Source organism: Malaclemys terrapin, chromosome 15 (genome assembly GCF_027887155.1).
Source record: "Malaclemys terrapin pileata isolate rMalTer1 chromosome 15, rMalTer1.hap1, whole genome shotgun sequence".
Classification (NCBI taxonomy): Eukaryota; Metazoa; Chordata; order Testudines; family Emydidae; genus Malaclemys; species Malaclemys terrapin.
In genome coordinates this window covers 3,496,728-3,509,344 of record NC_071519.1, presented here as the reverse complement: position 1 = coordinate 3,509,344, position 12,617 = coordinate 3,496,728, and the positions used below count along the sequence as shown (strand labels likewise).

General features: G+C 53.2%; 1 protein-coding gene across 1 annotated transcript in view; it reads right to left on the bottom strand.

Moving 5' to 3' along the window:
• Nucleotides 1-2,988: 2,988 nt before the first annotated feature.
• KDM6B (lysine demethylase 6B) overlaps nt 2,989-12,617 on the bottom strand; it is a 41,877-nt gene continuing 32,248 nt past the window's right edge. The window contains 5 exon segments of the mRNA XM_054005662.1: nt 2,989-5,944; nt 6,229-6,370; nt 11,551-11,738; nt 11,999-12,113; nt 12,372-12,520. Of these exon segments, the coding sequence (XP_053861637.1) occupies nt 5,737-5,944; nt 6,229-6,370; nt 11,551-11,738; nt 11,999-12,113; nt 12,372-12,520 (802 nt within the window). The 3' untranslated portion in view covers nt 2,989-5,736.

Sequence of the window (12,617 nt, the reverse complement as noted above, 5' to 3'; positions counted from 1 at the left end):
ATCGCCCAGGATTTCCTCCCCACGTAACCATGGTCCCCCCTGGAGATACTCCAGGGATGGAGCCCTGGGATCCTTTCTGTGGCTTCTTCTCCGCCCCCATCACCACTTTTTTCCACTGGACCCAGCGCCGTTCTCAGCTGTGAAGTGGATTCATAGATTCATTGGTAGGGTTTGGCCAAGCATCTTCCGGGAAATGTTTGATTTGAAGCCACCAAGAGACAGCGAAGACCACGTCACAGCCCAGAGACTTATCGCCCAGATCCTGAGCTTTGGAGCGTCAATGAAGAAACTCGCCATCCCGTTCGGAACAAAAAGCAAAGAGGCCTTTTCTGTATCTCTGTGAGTTAATTTAATCTTTTTTACATTTACAAAATAAGATTTTTTTTTTCCTTTGTCGCCTTACAGTACAGTATAATCCAGGAGGACCCAGACTTCCGCTTGTTTCGTTCAGTGTGTTGGCGAGATGCTGGGATAGGAGGGGGGATTTTCTACAAGGGGAGGGGAAAAGGGACAAGATTCCTCAAAAGGAAATGAACAGAAGTCCCGATCGCACAGTGATTATGGAATTCAGCACCATGAAAAGAGGCAAAAGACTGAACAAAAAACCCCGTCTCACAATGCCGGGGACGGGCCGAGCTTAACATTAAAAAACAAAAAAAACCGAACAAAAAAATTCCAGCGAGAGACAAATACACACGATTAAAAAAAAAAAAAAAAAGGACATTTAAAAACCAACCCCCGAATGCTCAAATCAACCCCTCAATAGCAACCAATAAATAGAGAAATCATTACAAAAATGATGTATAAATAAAAAAAAATACACAACAACAGAGGACAATTTACAAATTGCAAAAATCTGAGGCCTGGAGGTAAACAAAAAACAAAAAAGAAGAAGCACCCGACGTGTTTCTGGTTTCAAAACAAGTGAGAAGTGGAGAGGCGAAACCTGGCCGGCGGGGGGAGTTAAGGCAGATTTCTGTCCTGCCGTCCTGGCTCAGTTTCTGTGGGTGACCTGAGAGAAGTGTAAATCACGGCTGCGATTGTACGAAACGCTTAACCCAGGGGAAGGCAGCTCCCGGGCGCAGGGTTCCCGCGAAGTCCTGCGCACGGGGCTGGAATCCGAGCACGGTTCCTCGCTCCCCCTTTGCACCATCGTTCGCACAATCGGAGACCCAAGCCGGCGGGAATTGGCTCCTTCACATGAGTTCAGAAGAGAAAAAAAAAGCAAGCCAGGAACACATCGAATAAAAAGACTCCCAAACCAAGCGGCCAGGATACCAGAAAGCAAAGAAGAGTGAGTATCAAACCACGCACACCCACGCAAACCGCCTGCCCCGCGCCAATATATATATATAAACCAATGTACAATCTCCCACGGCCACAAACGCACAAAGAGGAAACAAAGGGAAATTCCTGCATAAAAAACCCGTATTTTTTTTTGTTGGTGGTTGGTTGTGTTTTTTTGTTGGTTGTTTTTTTTTTTTGCTTAATTTGCTGACAAGAAAAATGTAAAAAGACGACAAAAAAAAAAAAAAAACAACCCAACCCCCTTTCCCCGCTGCTGCCGGTTTCTTGGCCCCCCACCCCGCCACCCGCCCCGCTTCTGCAAAACGAACGAGTTAATGCTCCAAGAGATTCTGGCTGAGCTCCAGTCCGTGTTCTCCTGCGTGCGGCCGATCTCCTGTCCCCAGTTGAAGGCCGGCGTGTGTCTGTCAGGGAACCGCCCGGAGGGCTCCGCCAGCCCCGCCGAGCTGCCCAGGATCCACGTTTGTCCTTTTCCTGTTTCCTGGGCGGGATTTTCTCTTCTTTTTTTTTGTGTGGTTTTTATTATTTTCCAAAAAAAAAAAAATATTTTTTTTAAAAAGTTTCCCCATCCCCCCCAAAGGTCATTTTCAAGAATAAATTAAAAAGTTCATTTGTTTGAGTTTCTGTATTCACAGGCTGCTTGCGGATTGGCTCCTCGGATCACGCAGGAGATTGGCTGCTTCTGGGGCTCCGCCCCCTCCCCCTCGTTTCAACAGCAAAGCTGATTGGGCCGGAGCGGTTCCGGTGTAAACAAGAGCTTGTCTGCGATTGGCCACTGGGACGGGCAGTGCGAGATGTCCCCTCCTTTCCCCAGCGGGGCAGGGGACACCGGGGAAGGGGGAGCTGATTCCTGTCTCTGCCCAGGAAGTACCTGGGCGAGGTCTGGCTCATCTGGAGCTGGGGGATCCAGCCTGCAGGTGGGAAGGAAAGAAAGGGTTAATGGGACCCAGGAGTCCTGTGGGTGGGAGCAGGGCACTCCCTCCCTGCAATACCCATCTATCTATCTCATAGAACTGGAAGGGCTCTCAAAAGGTCATTGACTCCAGCCCCCTGCCTTCACTAGCAGGACCAAGTACTGATTTTTGCCCCAGATCCCTAAGTGGCCCCCTCGAGGACTGAACTCACAACCCTGGGTTTAGCAGTCCAATTCTCAAACCACTGAGCTATCCCTCCCCCACCTCACCTCACCTTCCCTTCCCTTTATGTTTACGCCTGGGTAACGTTCCAGTAAGTCACCAGGGAAAAAGGGACCCCAACTGGGAAAATGTGCACCCTGTAGCCCAGCGCCCCCCTAGCGCCGCCCTGGGGCCAGCCCTGCCTGCCAGGGGAGAGCACCCCCTACTGAGCCCCCTGCCCTGCTCCCTGCCCCACAGCGTCCCCTAGCACCACCCTGGGGCCAGCCCCGCCTGCCAGGGGAGAGCACCCCCTACTGAGCCCCCTGCCCTGCTCCCTGCCCCACAGCGTCCCCTAGCACCACCCTGGGGCCAGCCCTGCCCTGCCAGGGGAGAGCGCCCTCTGCTGAGCCCCCCGCCCCGCTCCTTGCTCCCACAGCGCTCCCTAGCGCCTCCCCCACTCCCTGCCCCACAGCGCCCCCTGCCCCTCACCAGGGTGAAGCTGTCGTAGATCTGCATCAGCTCCTCCGTCTTGTACTGCTCCAACACCACCACGCCGTGCAGTGCGGTGCTGCGCTGGCGGGCGCAGTCCTCGCAGTGCACCAGATACGTGTTCTTGCTGCCATTCTCGCTCGTCACGAACAGGATATTGAACACCTCCACCTGCAGGGGCGGGACATACGGGCATGAGCTCCCCCTGCTGGCTGCTGGCTGCACCGCGCCTGTCGGAGAGGAGAGTGGCGTGGCACCAGGCCACCACCCTAATGGAAACTGGGAGCAGGGTAGAGCAAGAAATGGAACCCAGGCATCCTGGCTCCCAGCCCCCCCTGCTCTAACCCACCAACCCCCACTCCTCTCCCAGAGCCGGGGAGAGAACCCAGGTGTCCTGGCTCCTGGCTCCCAGCCCCCCACATCCTTTGCTGTGTTAATGAACGTATTAGAGCCAGTCCACAAACCCCGCTCCCTCCAGTGCGCAGTCCCCAACCCCATCAGAGGCCGTGGGGCTCAGGCTGGGTGGCCTGGATCATGGTGGTGATTGGGGCACTAACAAGAGAAGCAGCCGGCGCAGTGTCGGGGGAGAGAGCTTTATTTGTACGCTTTGCAAAGATGCGTTCATAGCCACCGCGGTTACGGGTACAGGCCCTCCCTGAGCCAGGAGTGGAACCCAGGAGTCCTGGTTCCCAGCTCCCCCTGCTCTAACCACCAGCCCCCACTCTCCTCCCAGAGCCGGGGAGAGAACCCAGGAGTCCTGGCTCCCAGCCCCCCCTGCTCTAACCACCAGCCCCCACTCTCCTCCCAGAGCCGGGGAGAGAACCCAGGAGTCCTGGCTCACAGCCCCCCTGCTCTAACCCACCAGCCCCCACTCCCCTCCCAGAGCTGGGGAGAGAACCCAGGAGTCCTGGTTCCCAGCCCCCCCTGCTCTAACCACCAGCCCTCACTCCCCTCCCAGAGCCGGGGAGAGAACCCAGGAGTCCTGGCTCCCTGCCCCCCCCCGCTCTAACCACCAGCCCTCACTCTCCTCCCAGAGCTGGGGAGAGAACCCAGGAGTCCTGGCTCCTGCCCTGGTGCTTTAAGAGGCACATGAGACAGTGTGGTCACACAGCGACGGTGCCAGATGCTTTGCACACTAGTCCGTGCTCTGCGGGTGTCAGGTCTCTGGAGCCAGGGGCTCTCCCTCGATGCCGAGCCCCATGGAGGGTCCCCGGGGATCCCTGGCAGGGCGAGCCACGTCACATAAGCTGGGCTGCATTTAAGAGCCGGCCAGCTGCTTCTTCCCCCGAGACTGGCTCTGCGGCCGGCCCTGGCTGCTGACGGCCGTCTCCGATCCCATCCGGGGCTCCGGCATCCCCTTCTCTGGACACCAAGCGCCCGGTCCTCCTCCTCTTCTCTCAGTTCATCCCTCTTCACCCGTCGCCGATTCATCTGCACCACGTTTAGCCCAGTTGCTCATCCGTCTTCTCCCGGTGTGGCCGCACGGCTAACCCAGTTCTGCCGTGTGTAGCCAAACCACTCACCTGTCTGCATGGCGGGTCGCCACGCGGCTAATCCATTCCTGCGATGGTTAGCCAGGTCGCGAATCCACCTGTGTGGCTTTGCCTTGAGTGGCTAATCCACCAGCACCCCAATTACCCGAGTCGCTAAACCGTTTACGCCGTGTCTGACCGGGTTGCTCATCGGTCAGCACAGCATTTCACCGCGTCACTAACTCTCTGTGTCCCGTTCTGTGGAGTCACCAATCCATTTAAACCTTGTTCAGCTGGGTCACCAATCAATTTATGCCACGCTGACCAGATTCAGCACATGTAGCCGCTTGGCTAATCCGTGCTCATCCCATTTAGCCAAAGGATGAATCCGTTTTTGGCCTGTTTAATTGCTAATCCACCTACGTTAACCAAGTCACTAGCCACTCTGCCCCCCATTCTGACGAGTCGCTGATCCGTCTGCATCCTGTTTGTGCCGTTTGGCTAAATTCTTTCACACCACCTCTAGCCAAATCTCGACTCCATTTTCTCCCCCCTACGACGAGTCAGTAATCCATTTCCTTCCCATGTAGACAGACTCCTCGCTAATCTGTTTCCACCAATTTTAGCCAAGTCGCTAATCCGGTTTTGACCCGTTTCGTCGAGTCCCTCTCGTCATGTTCCTCTTCTGCATTTCACTGAGTCGTTCGCACCACGTTTGCACCACGTTTTGTCGTTGCTCTGTTTTTCCCCTATCCGGCCGAGCCGTTCCACCATCTTCACCCGTGATTACGATCCATCTCTTCCTTTTTCAAAGGCAATGGGTTTGCAGCCACGTGCCCAGGGTATCCAAAAATCGCGACCTGCCCTTTTCTCTCTCTCTTTTAAACAAACCGCGTTTCATACTCACTGTTTCTGGCTTTTAGCCCATTATGGACCCGTCTCTTAGTGCGGACGAGGTTGACGCCGCAACGAAATCCCAAACTGGATGTGGGACAGGAGGCATTTTACAGAGTAAACAAATCTCATGCACAGAGCTCAAACTGGGATGTTGTATTCCCTGCTGCCCACAAAGGTGTCTTTCCTTAACCGTGGATTTTATTAACCATAAACCCTGTCACAGCGGAATCCATCTAGGTCTCTGCTGCGGCCACCTCTGAGAGGAGGCGCAGCCAGACAGTAACTCTGCCCAACAGTTCAGGGACGGCAGATCCCATCTCCGACTGAAGCGGCAGGTTGAAGATTTGGAAGCAGAAGGGACGCCCTCAGGTGCGGGTTGGGCCGGGTCGCCAGCCCTCGAGGCCGAGGGGTGTGGCTGTCTCGGCCGAAGGACGGGAAATCTGGCAACACAGCGACCTCTAGTGCCCTGCGGGTGCTAGAGGAGCTGGCCAGTAGCTAGCAGCTGCAGGGGGACCCCCCCTCGCAGCCCCGGCACTCACGTCACACTCGTTGCAATAGTACGCCGGCTCGTCCTTCACCCGGCCCTGGTAGGCGATCTTCTTCCCCGAACGCACCAGGGTCTCCCGCAGCACCTGGCAGTGCTTGATGGACTGCATGAGGCAATACCTGGCAGGGAGATAAGACGGGGAGTGAGTGAGTGGGACGGAGAGGGAGCGAGACGCGGGCGTGCTCTCAGAGGGGAGAGCTGCCCTAAGTGTCGCTGACGCTGCCTGAGTCTGCAGAGAGCCTGAGCTTATTTCTCTGAGCGGGGGGGGGGAGCTGCCCCATGCATCTCAATGGGGTGGTAACTCCCACTCCAATTTCTAGGGGGACCCCGCCAAGCCCACCAGCCAGGCTCACAGGGCACGAGGTAGGGCAAGGTGGGGAGGAGTCACAGGGGCGCCGCTCACTTGATCATCTTGTAGAGGTCGGGGTCGCTGATCTTGACCGTCCGGGCGACGTTCCACGAGACGTGGATCATGGGCACAATGGATTTCACATTCTTCACCTCGTTCCACTCGTAGCGCTCCAGGGCCAGCTGGTATTGATAGGCTGCGGGAGGGAGAGAGGGTGAGGCAGCGTCCGGCAAAATCCCACTCCAGACACACCCGCAGCCCTGGGGGGGACAGGTCCCATGCCCCATTCTCCGTCCTCCCTGCAGCCAGCTAGTCCCTGTCCTGGGGCCGGACGGGAGCTGGCGCCCCCTAGAGGGGACAGGCCCCGTGTCCCATTCCCTGCTCCCCTGAACTCACCAGTACCTTCCTGAGGCTGCAGTACGCATTTCTGCCACTTGGCGGAGCCAAATACACGAGAGAAGAACATAAGAACAGCCAGACTGGGTCAGACCAAAGGTCCATGTAGCCCAGTATCCTGTCCACCGACAGCGGCCAATGGCAGGTGCCCCAGAGGGAGTGAACAGAACAGGGAATCATCAAGTGATCCATCCCCTGTCACCCATTCCCAGCTTCTGTCAAACAGAGGCTAGGGACATCATCCCTGCCCATCCTGGCTAATAGCCAATGATGAACCTGCCCTCCATGAACTTCTCGAGTTCTTTTTTGAACCCTGTTATAGTCTTGGCCTTCACAACATTCTCCGGCGAGGAGTTTCCCAGGTTGACTGTGCATTGTGTGAAGAAATACGTCCTTTTGTTTGTTTTAAACCTGCTGCCTATTAATTTCAGTGGATGACCCCTAGTTCTTGTGTTATGAGAAGTAGTAAACAACACTTCCTTATCTACTTTCTCTATGCCAGTAATGATTTTATAGCCCTCTGTCATATCCCCCCCTTAGTCATCTCTTTTCCAAGCTGAAAAGTCCCAGTCTTATTAATCTCTCCCATATGGCAGCAGTTTCATGCCCCTAATCATTTTTGTTGCCCTTTTCTGAACCTTTTCCAATTCCAATATCTCTTTTTTGAGATGGGGCAACCACATCTGCACGCAGTATTCAAGATGTCCCTGGAAAAATCATGGAGCAGGTCCTCAAGGAATCAATTCTGAAGCACTTAGAGGAGAGGAAAGTGATCAGGAACAATCAGCATGGATTCACCAAGGGCAAGTCATGCCTGACTAACCTAATTGCCTTCTGTGAGGAGATAACTGGCTCTGTGGATGAGGGGAAAGCAGTGGGTGTGTTATTCCTTGACTTTAGCAAAGCTTTTGATACGGTCTCCCACAGTATTCTTGCCGCCAAGTTAAAGAAGAATGGGCTGGATGAATGGACTATAAGGTGGATAGAAAGCTGGCTAGATTGTCGGGCTCAACGGGTAGTGATCAATGGCTCCATGTCTAGTTGGCAGCCGGTATCAAGCGGAATGCCCCAGGGGTCAGTCCTGGGACCAGTTTTCTTCAACATCTTGATTAATGATCTGGGTGATGGGATGGATTGCACCCTCAGCAAGTTTGCAGATGACACTAAGCTGGGGGCAGAGGTAGATATGCTGGAGGGTAGGGATTTGGTCCAGAGGGACCTAGACAAATTGGAGGATTGGGCCAAAAGAAACCTGAGGAGGTTCAACAAGGACAAGTGCAGAGTCCTGCACTTAGGACGGAAGAATCCCATGCACTGTTACAGACTAGGGACCAAGTGGCTAGGCAGCAGTTCTGCAGAAAAGGACCTAGGGGTTACAGTGGACGAGAAGCTGGATATGAGTCAGCAGTGTGCCCTTGTTGCCAAGATGGCTAATGGCATTTTGGTCTGTATAAGTAGGGGCATTGCCAGCAGATCGAGGGACGTGATCATCCCCCTCTATTCGACATTGGTGAGGCCTCATCTGGAGTACTGTGTCCAGTTTTGGGCCCCACACTACAAGAAGGATGTGGAAAAATTGGAAAGAGTCCAGTGGAGGGCAACAAAAATGATTAGGGGGCTGGAGCACATGACTTATGAGGAGAGGCTGAAGGAACTGGGATTGTTTAGTCTGCAGAAGAGAAGAGTGAGGGGGGATTTGATAGCTGCTTTCAACTACCTGAAGGGGGGTTCAAAAGAGGATTGATCTAGACTGTTCTCAGTGGTGGCAGATGACAGAACAAGGAACAATGGTCTCAAGTTGCAGTGGGGGAGGTCTAGGTTGGATATTAGGAAAAACTATTTCACTAGGAGGGTGGTGAAGCATTGGAAAGGGTTCCCTAGGGAGGTGGTGGAATCTCCTTCCTTAAAATCTCTAAGGCCTGGGTTGACAAAGCCCTGGCTGGGATGATTTAATTGATGTTGGTCCTGCTTTGAGCAGGGGGTTGGACTAGATGGTCTAGGCAGTATTTGGTCCTGCCATGCGGGCAGGGGACTGGACTCGATGACCTCTCGAGGTCCCTTCCAGTCCTAGAATCTATGAATCTATGAATCTAGATGACCTCCTGAGGTCTCTTCCAACCCTGATATTCTATGATTCTATGTGGACATACCATGGATTTATATAGAGGCAATAGGATATTTTGTGCTTTATTATCTACCCCTTTGCTTATGATTCCCAACATTCGGTTCGCTTTTTTGATGGTGCTGCACACTGAGTGGATGTTTTCAGGGAACTGTCCACACAGACTATCAGGGTTGGAAGGGACCTCAGGAGATCATCTAGTCCAACCGCCTGCTCAAAGCAGGACCAATCCCCAGACAGATTTTTACCCCAGTTCCCTAAATAGCTCCTCAAGGATTGAACTCACAACCCTGGGTTTGCAGACCAATGCTCAAACCACTGAGCTATCCCTCCCCCTCAAGGCAGGGGGCTGGATTTGATGACCTTTCAAGGTCCCTTCCAGCTCTATGAGCTAGGTATATCTCCATATATTATAAGAATTTTCGTTCAATCCTTGAGGGGGCCACTTAGGGATCTGGGGCAAAAATCAGTTTTTTAGGGGGGGGATAGCTAAGTGGTTTGAGCATTGGCCTGCTAAACCCAGGGTTGTGAGTCCACAGTGACTCCAAGATCTTGGTCTTGAGTGGAAAGAGCTAATTTAGACCCCATCACTTTATATGTATAGTTGGGATGATGTTTTCCAATGTGCATTACTTTGCATTTATCAACATGAAATTTCATCTGCCATTTTGTTGCCCAGTCACGCAATTTTGAGAGATCCTTTTGTGGCTCTTCGCAGTCTGCTGGGGACTTAACTATCTTGAGTAGTTTTGTATCATCTGCAAATTTTGCCACCTCACTGTTTACCCCTTTTTCCAGATCATTTATGAATATGTTGAATACGACAGTGCCCATAACAGATCCATGGGGGGTCCCACTATTTACCTCTCTCCATTCTGAAAACTGACCATTTATTCCTGCCCTTTGTTTCCTATCTTTTAACCGGTTACCGACCCATGAGAGAACCTTCCCTCTTATCCCGTGGCAGCTTACTTTGCATAAGAGCCTTTGGTGAGGGACCTTGTCAAGGGTTTTCTGAAAATCTAAGTACACTAGATCCCTTGGTCCACATGCTTGTTGACCCCCTCAAAGAATTCTAGTAGACTGGTGAGGCATGATTTCCCTTTACTAAAACCAGGTTGACTCTTCCTCGACAAATTATGTTCATATGTGTCTGACAATTTTGTTCTTTATTATAGTTTCAACCAGTTTGCCGGGTACTGAAGTCGGGCTTGTAATTGTCAGGATCACCTCTGGAGCTCTTTTTAGAAATTGGCATCACATTAGCTCTCCTCCAGTCATCTGGGACAGAAGCTAATTTAAATGATAGGTCACAGATGACAGTTAGTAGTTCTGCAATTTCACATTTGAGTTCCTTCAGAACTCTTGGGTGATACCATCTGGTCCTGGAGATTTATTGCTGTTTAATTTATCAATTTGTTCCAAAACCTCCTGTAATGACACCTCAATCTGGGACACTTCCTCAGATCTGTCCCCTAAAAAGAATGGCTCAGGATTGGGAATCTCCCTCACATCCTCAGCCGTGAAGACTGATGCGAAGAATTCATTTAGTTTCTCCGCAATGGCCTTATCGTCCTTGAGTGCTCCTTTAGCATCTCAATCGCCCAGTGGCCCCACTGGTTGTTTAGCAGCTTCCTGCTTCCAATGTACTTAAAAGAAATGTTGCTATTACTTTTTGAGTCTTTGTCTAGCTGTTCTTCAAATTCTTTTTTGGCTTCCTAATTGTATTTTTACACTTCACTTGCCAGAGTTGATGCTCCTTTCTATTTCCCTCACTAAGATTTAACTTCCACTTTGTAAAGGAGCCTTTTTGCCTCTCACGGCTTCTTTTCCTTTGTTGTTTAGCTATGGTGGCACTTTTTTGGTCCTCTTGCTATGTTTTTTAATGTGGGGTATACGTTTAAGTTGAGCCTCTATTACGGTGTCTTTAAAAAGTTTCAATGCAACTTGCAGGCATTTCACTTTTGGCGCTGCACCTTTTAATTTCTGTTTCACTAACCTCCTCAGTTTTGTGTAGTTCCCCTTTCTGAAATTAAATGCTACAGTGTGGGGCCGCTGTGGTGTTTCCCCCTCCACAGCGATGTTAAATGTAATTATATTATGGTCACTGTTACCAAAGAGTCCTGCTATTCACCTCTTGCACCAGATCCTGTGCTCCACGTAGGACTAAATCAAGACTTGCCTGTCCCCTGGTGGGTCAGGTGGTGGGGAATATCTCCCTCCCGCTATATTCTTATTGTTCAAGTGTGGAATTACTATCCACAGAGAGTCTATGGGACATTTTCATTCACTGACGATTGTTCCTTCATTTGATTCAACGCTTTCTTTCACATCTAGCGCCACTCCCCCACCAGCACGACCTGTTCTGTCCTTCCGATAGATTTTGTCCCCTGGTATTAGTGTGTCCCATTGATTATCCTCATTCCACCACATTTCTGTGATGCCTGTTATATTGATAGCCTCCTTTAACACGAGGCTCTCCAGGTCACCCATCATGTTATTTAGACTTCTGTCTCCTTTTGGCTGTCTGCCATTACACGCTGTAATTGAACGGGGTTCTTTTTTAGAGGACTATTTCTGATCAGACGCTGCCTGCATTTGATCATTTTCCGTCCTCACTAGGACATAGAGACTCTCCATTAATAGCTCCTCCCCCAAGGGACGTCTCTGTCCGAACCACGGGCTCGTCTGCACCCGTCAGATGGTTTGAGGCAGGGAGAGCCTGCCCTGGTGAAGGGGGGGCTCCAGATTCCTTGTCCCACAGCGTGAACCCCAGCCCACTCTGCTACCCTCCTCCCGGGCCCTGCAGCCACCAATGTCCCGCCCTTTGAGGGCCCCCCCGGTCCCTCTGCCCGCACCTGTGAGGGGCCCGACGTTCCAGGCGATGTTGTTACACCAGCCCGTGGCCTGCACCCAGTGCACGGTGCCTGCATTAATCCACACCAGGTCCCCGGGGCGCTGGATGAACCGGTACACGGGGATGTTCGACTTGTACAGGTCCTCCAGGATGGGCCACCAGGAGCCCGTCAAGTAGTCCACGCCGTGCCTGCCGGAGGGGGTGAGGGGGTGAGACTCGGAAGGGAGGGGTCACCAGCACAGCCCCATGGCTCCGCCCCCAGCACCGTGGCCCCAATCCTGTGGCCCCTGCACTCAGTGCAGAAGGGGCGGATGGTCTCCCAGTAATGCCCCGCCCCAGTGGCCCTGGCCCTGCCCCCGAGACCCTGGCCCCGCCCCTGACCTGTCGCAGAAGGCGCTGATGGTCTCCCAGTAATGCCCTGCCCCCAAGGCCCTGGCCCCGCCCCTGACCTGTCGCAGAAGGCGCTGATGGTCTCCCAGTAATGCTCGTGCACCGCGAACCACTCGCAGTCGCCTGGCCCGATGTTGATGTTCACGGAGCAGAAGTTGTTGTTCTCCTGGTGGCCTGAAGGGGGGGAGCAATGCACGATGTGAGGAGACCGTGGGTGTTAAGGGGATGGAGGGGGGGCATTAAGGGGACGGAAGGGGAGAGTTAAGGGGATGGGGGGATGTTAAGGGGATGGAGGTGGGGCGTTAAGGGGACAGAAGGGGAGAATTAAGGGGATGGGAGGACGTTAAGGGGATGGAGGGGGTGACGGACCCCCCCCCCGCCTCCAGGACACTCCGACCCGGTCCAGCCTCCGCTCCCCGCCCCCACACTCACCTGGTGTCCGGCTGCCTGGCACTTTCATGTAGAGCTGCACCGTGTTCATGCCCAGGATGGTGTGACCCACGTGACTCAACATGTTGCCCGTCGATGTGACCCGCATGAAGGCCGGTAGCTTCAGCAGCTCCTGCAGCTGCGGCTTCCACCTGGCAGCGAGGGAGAAATGTCAGACAGCGTCCTCACCCCCCCCACACCAAGTTCCCTCTCCCCAAGGGTCCCCCTTCCCCGCCACAGAGTGCTCCC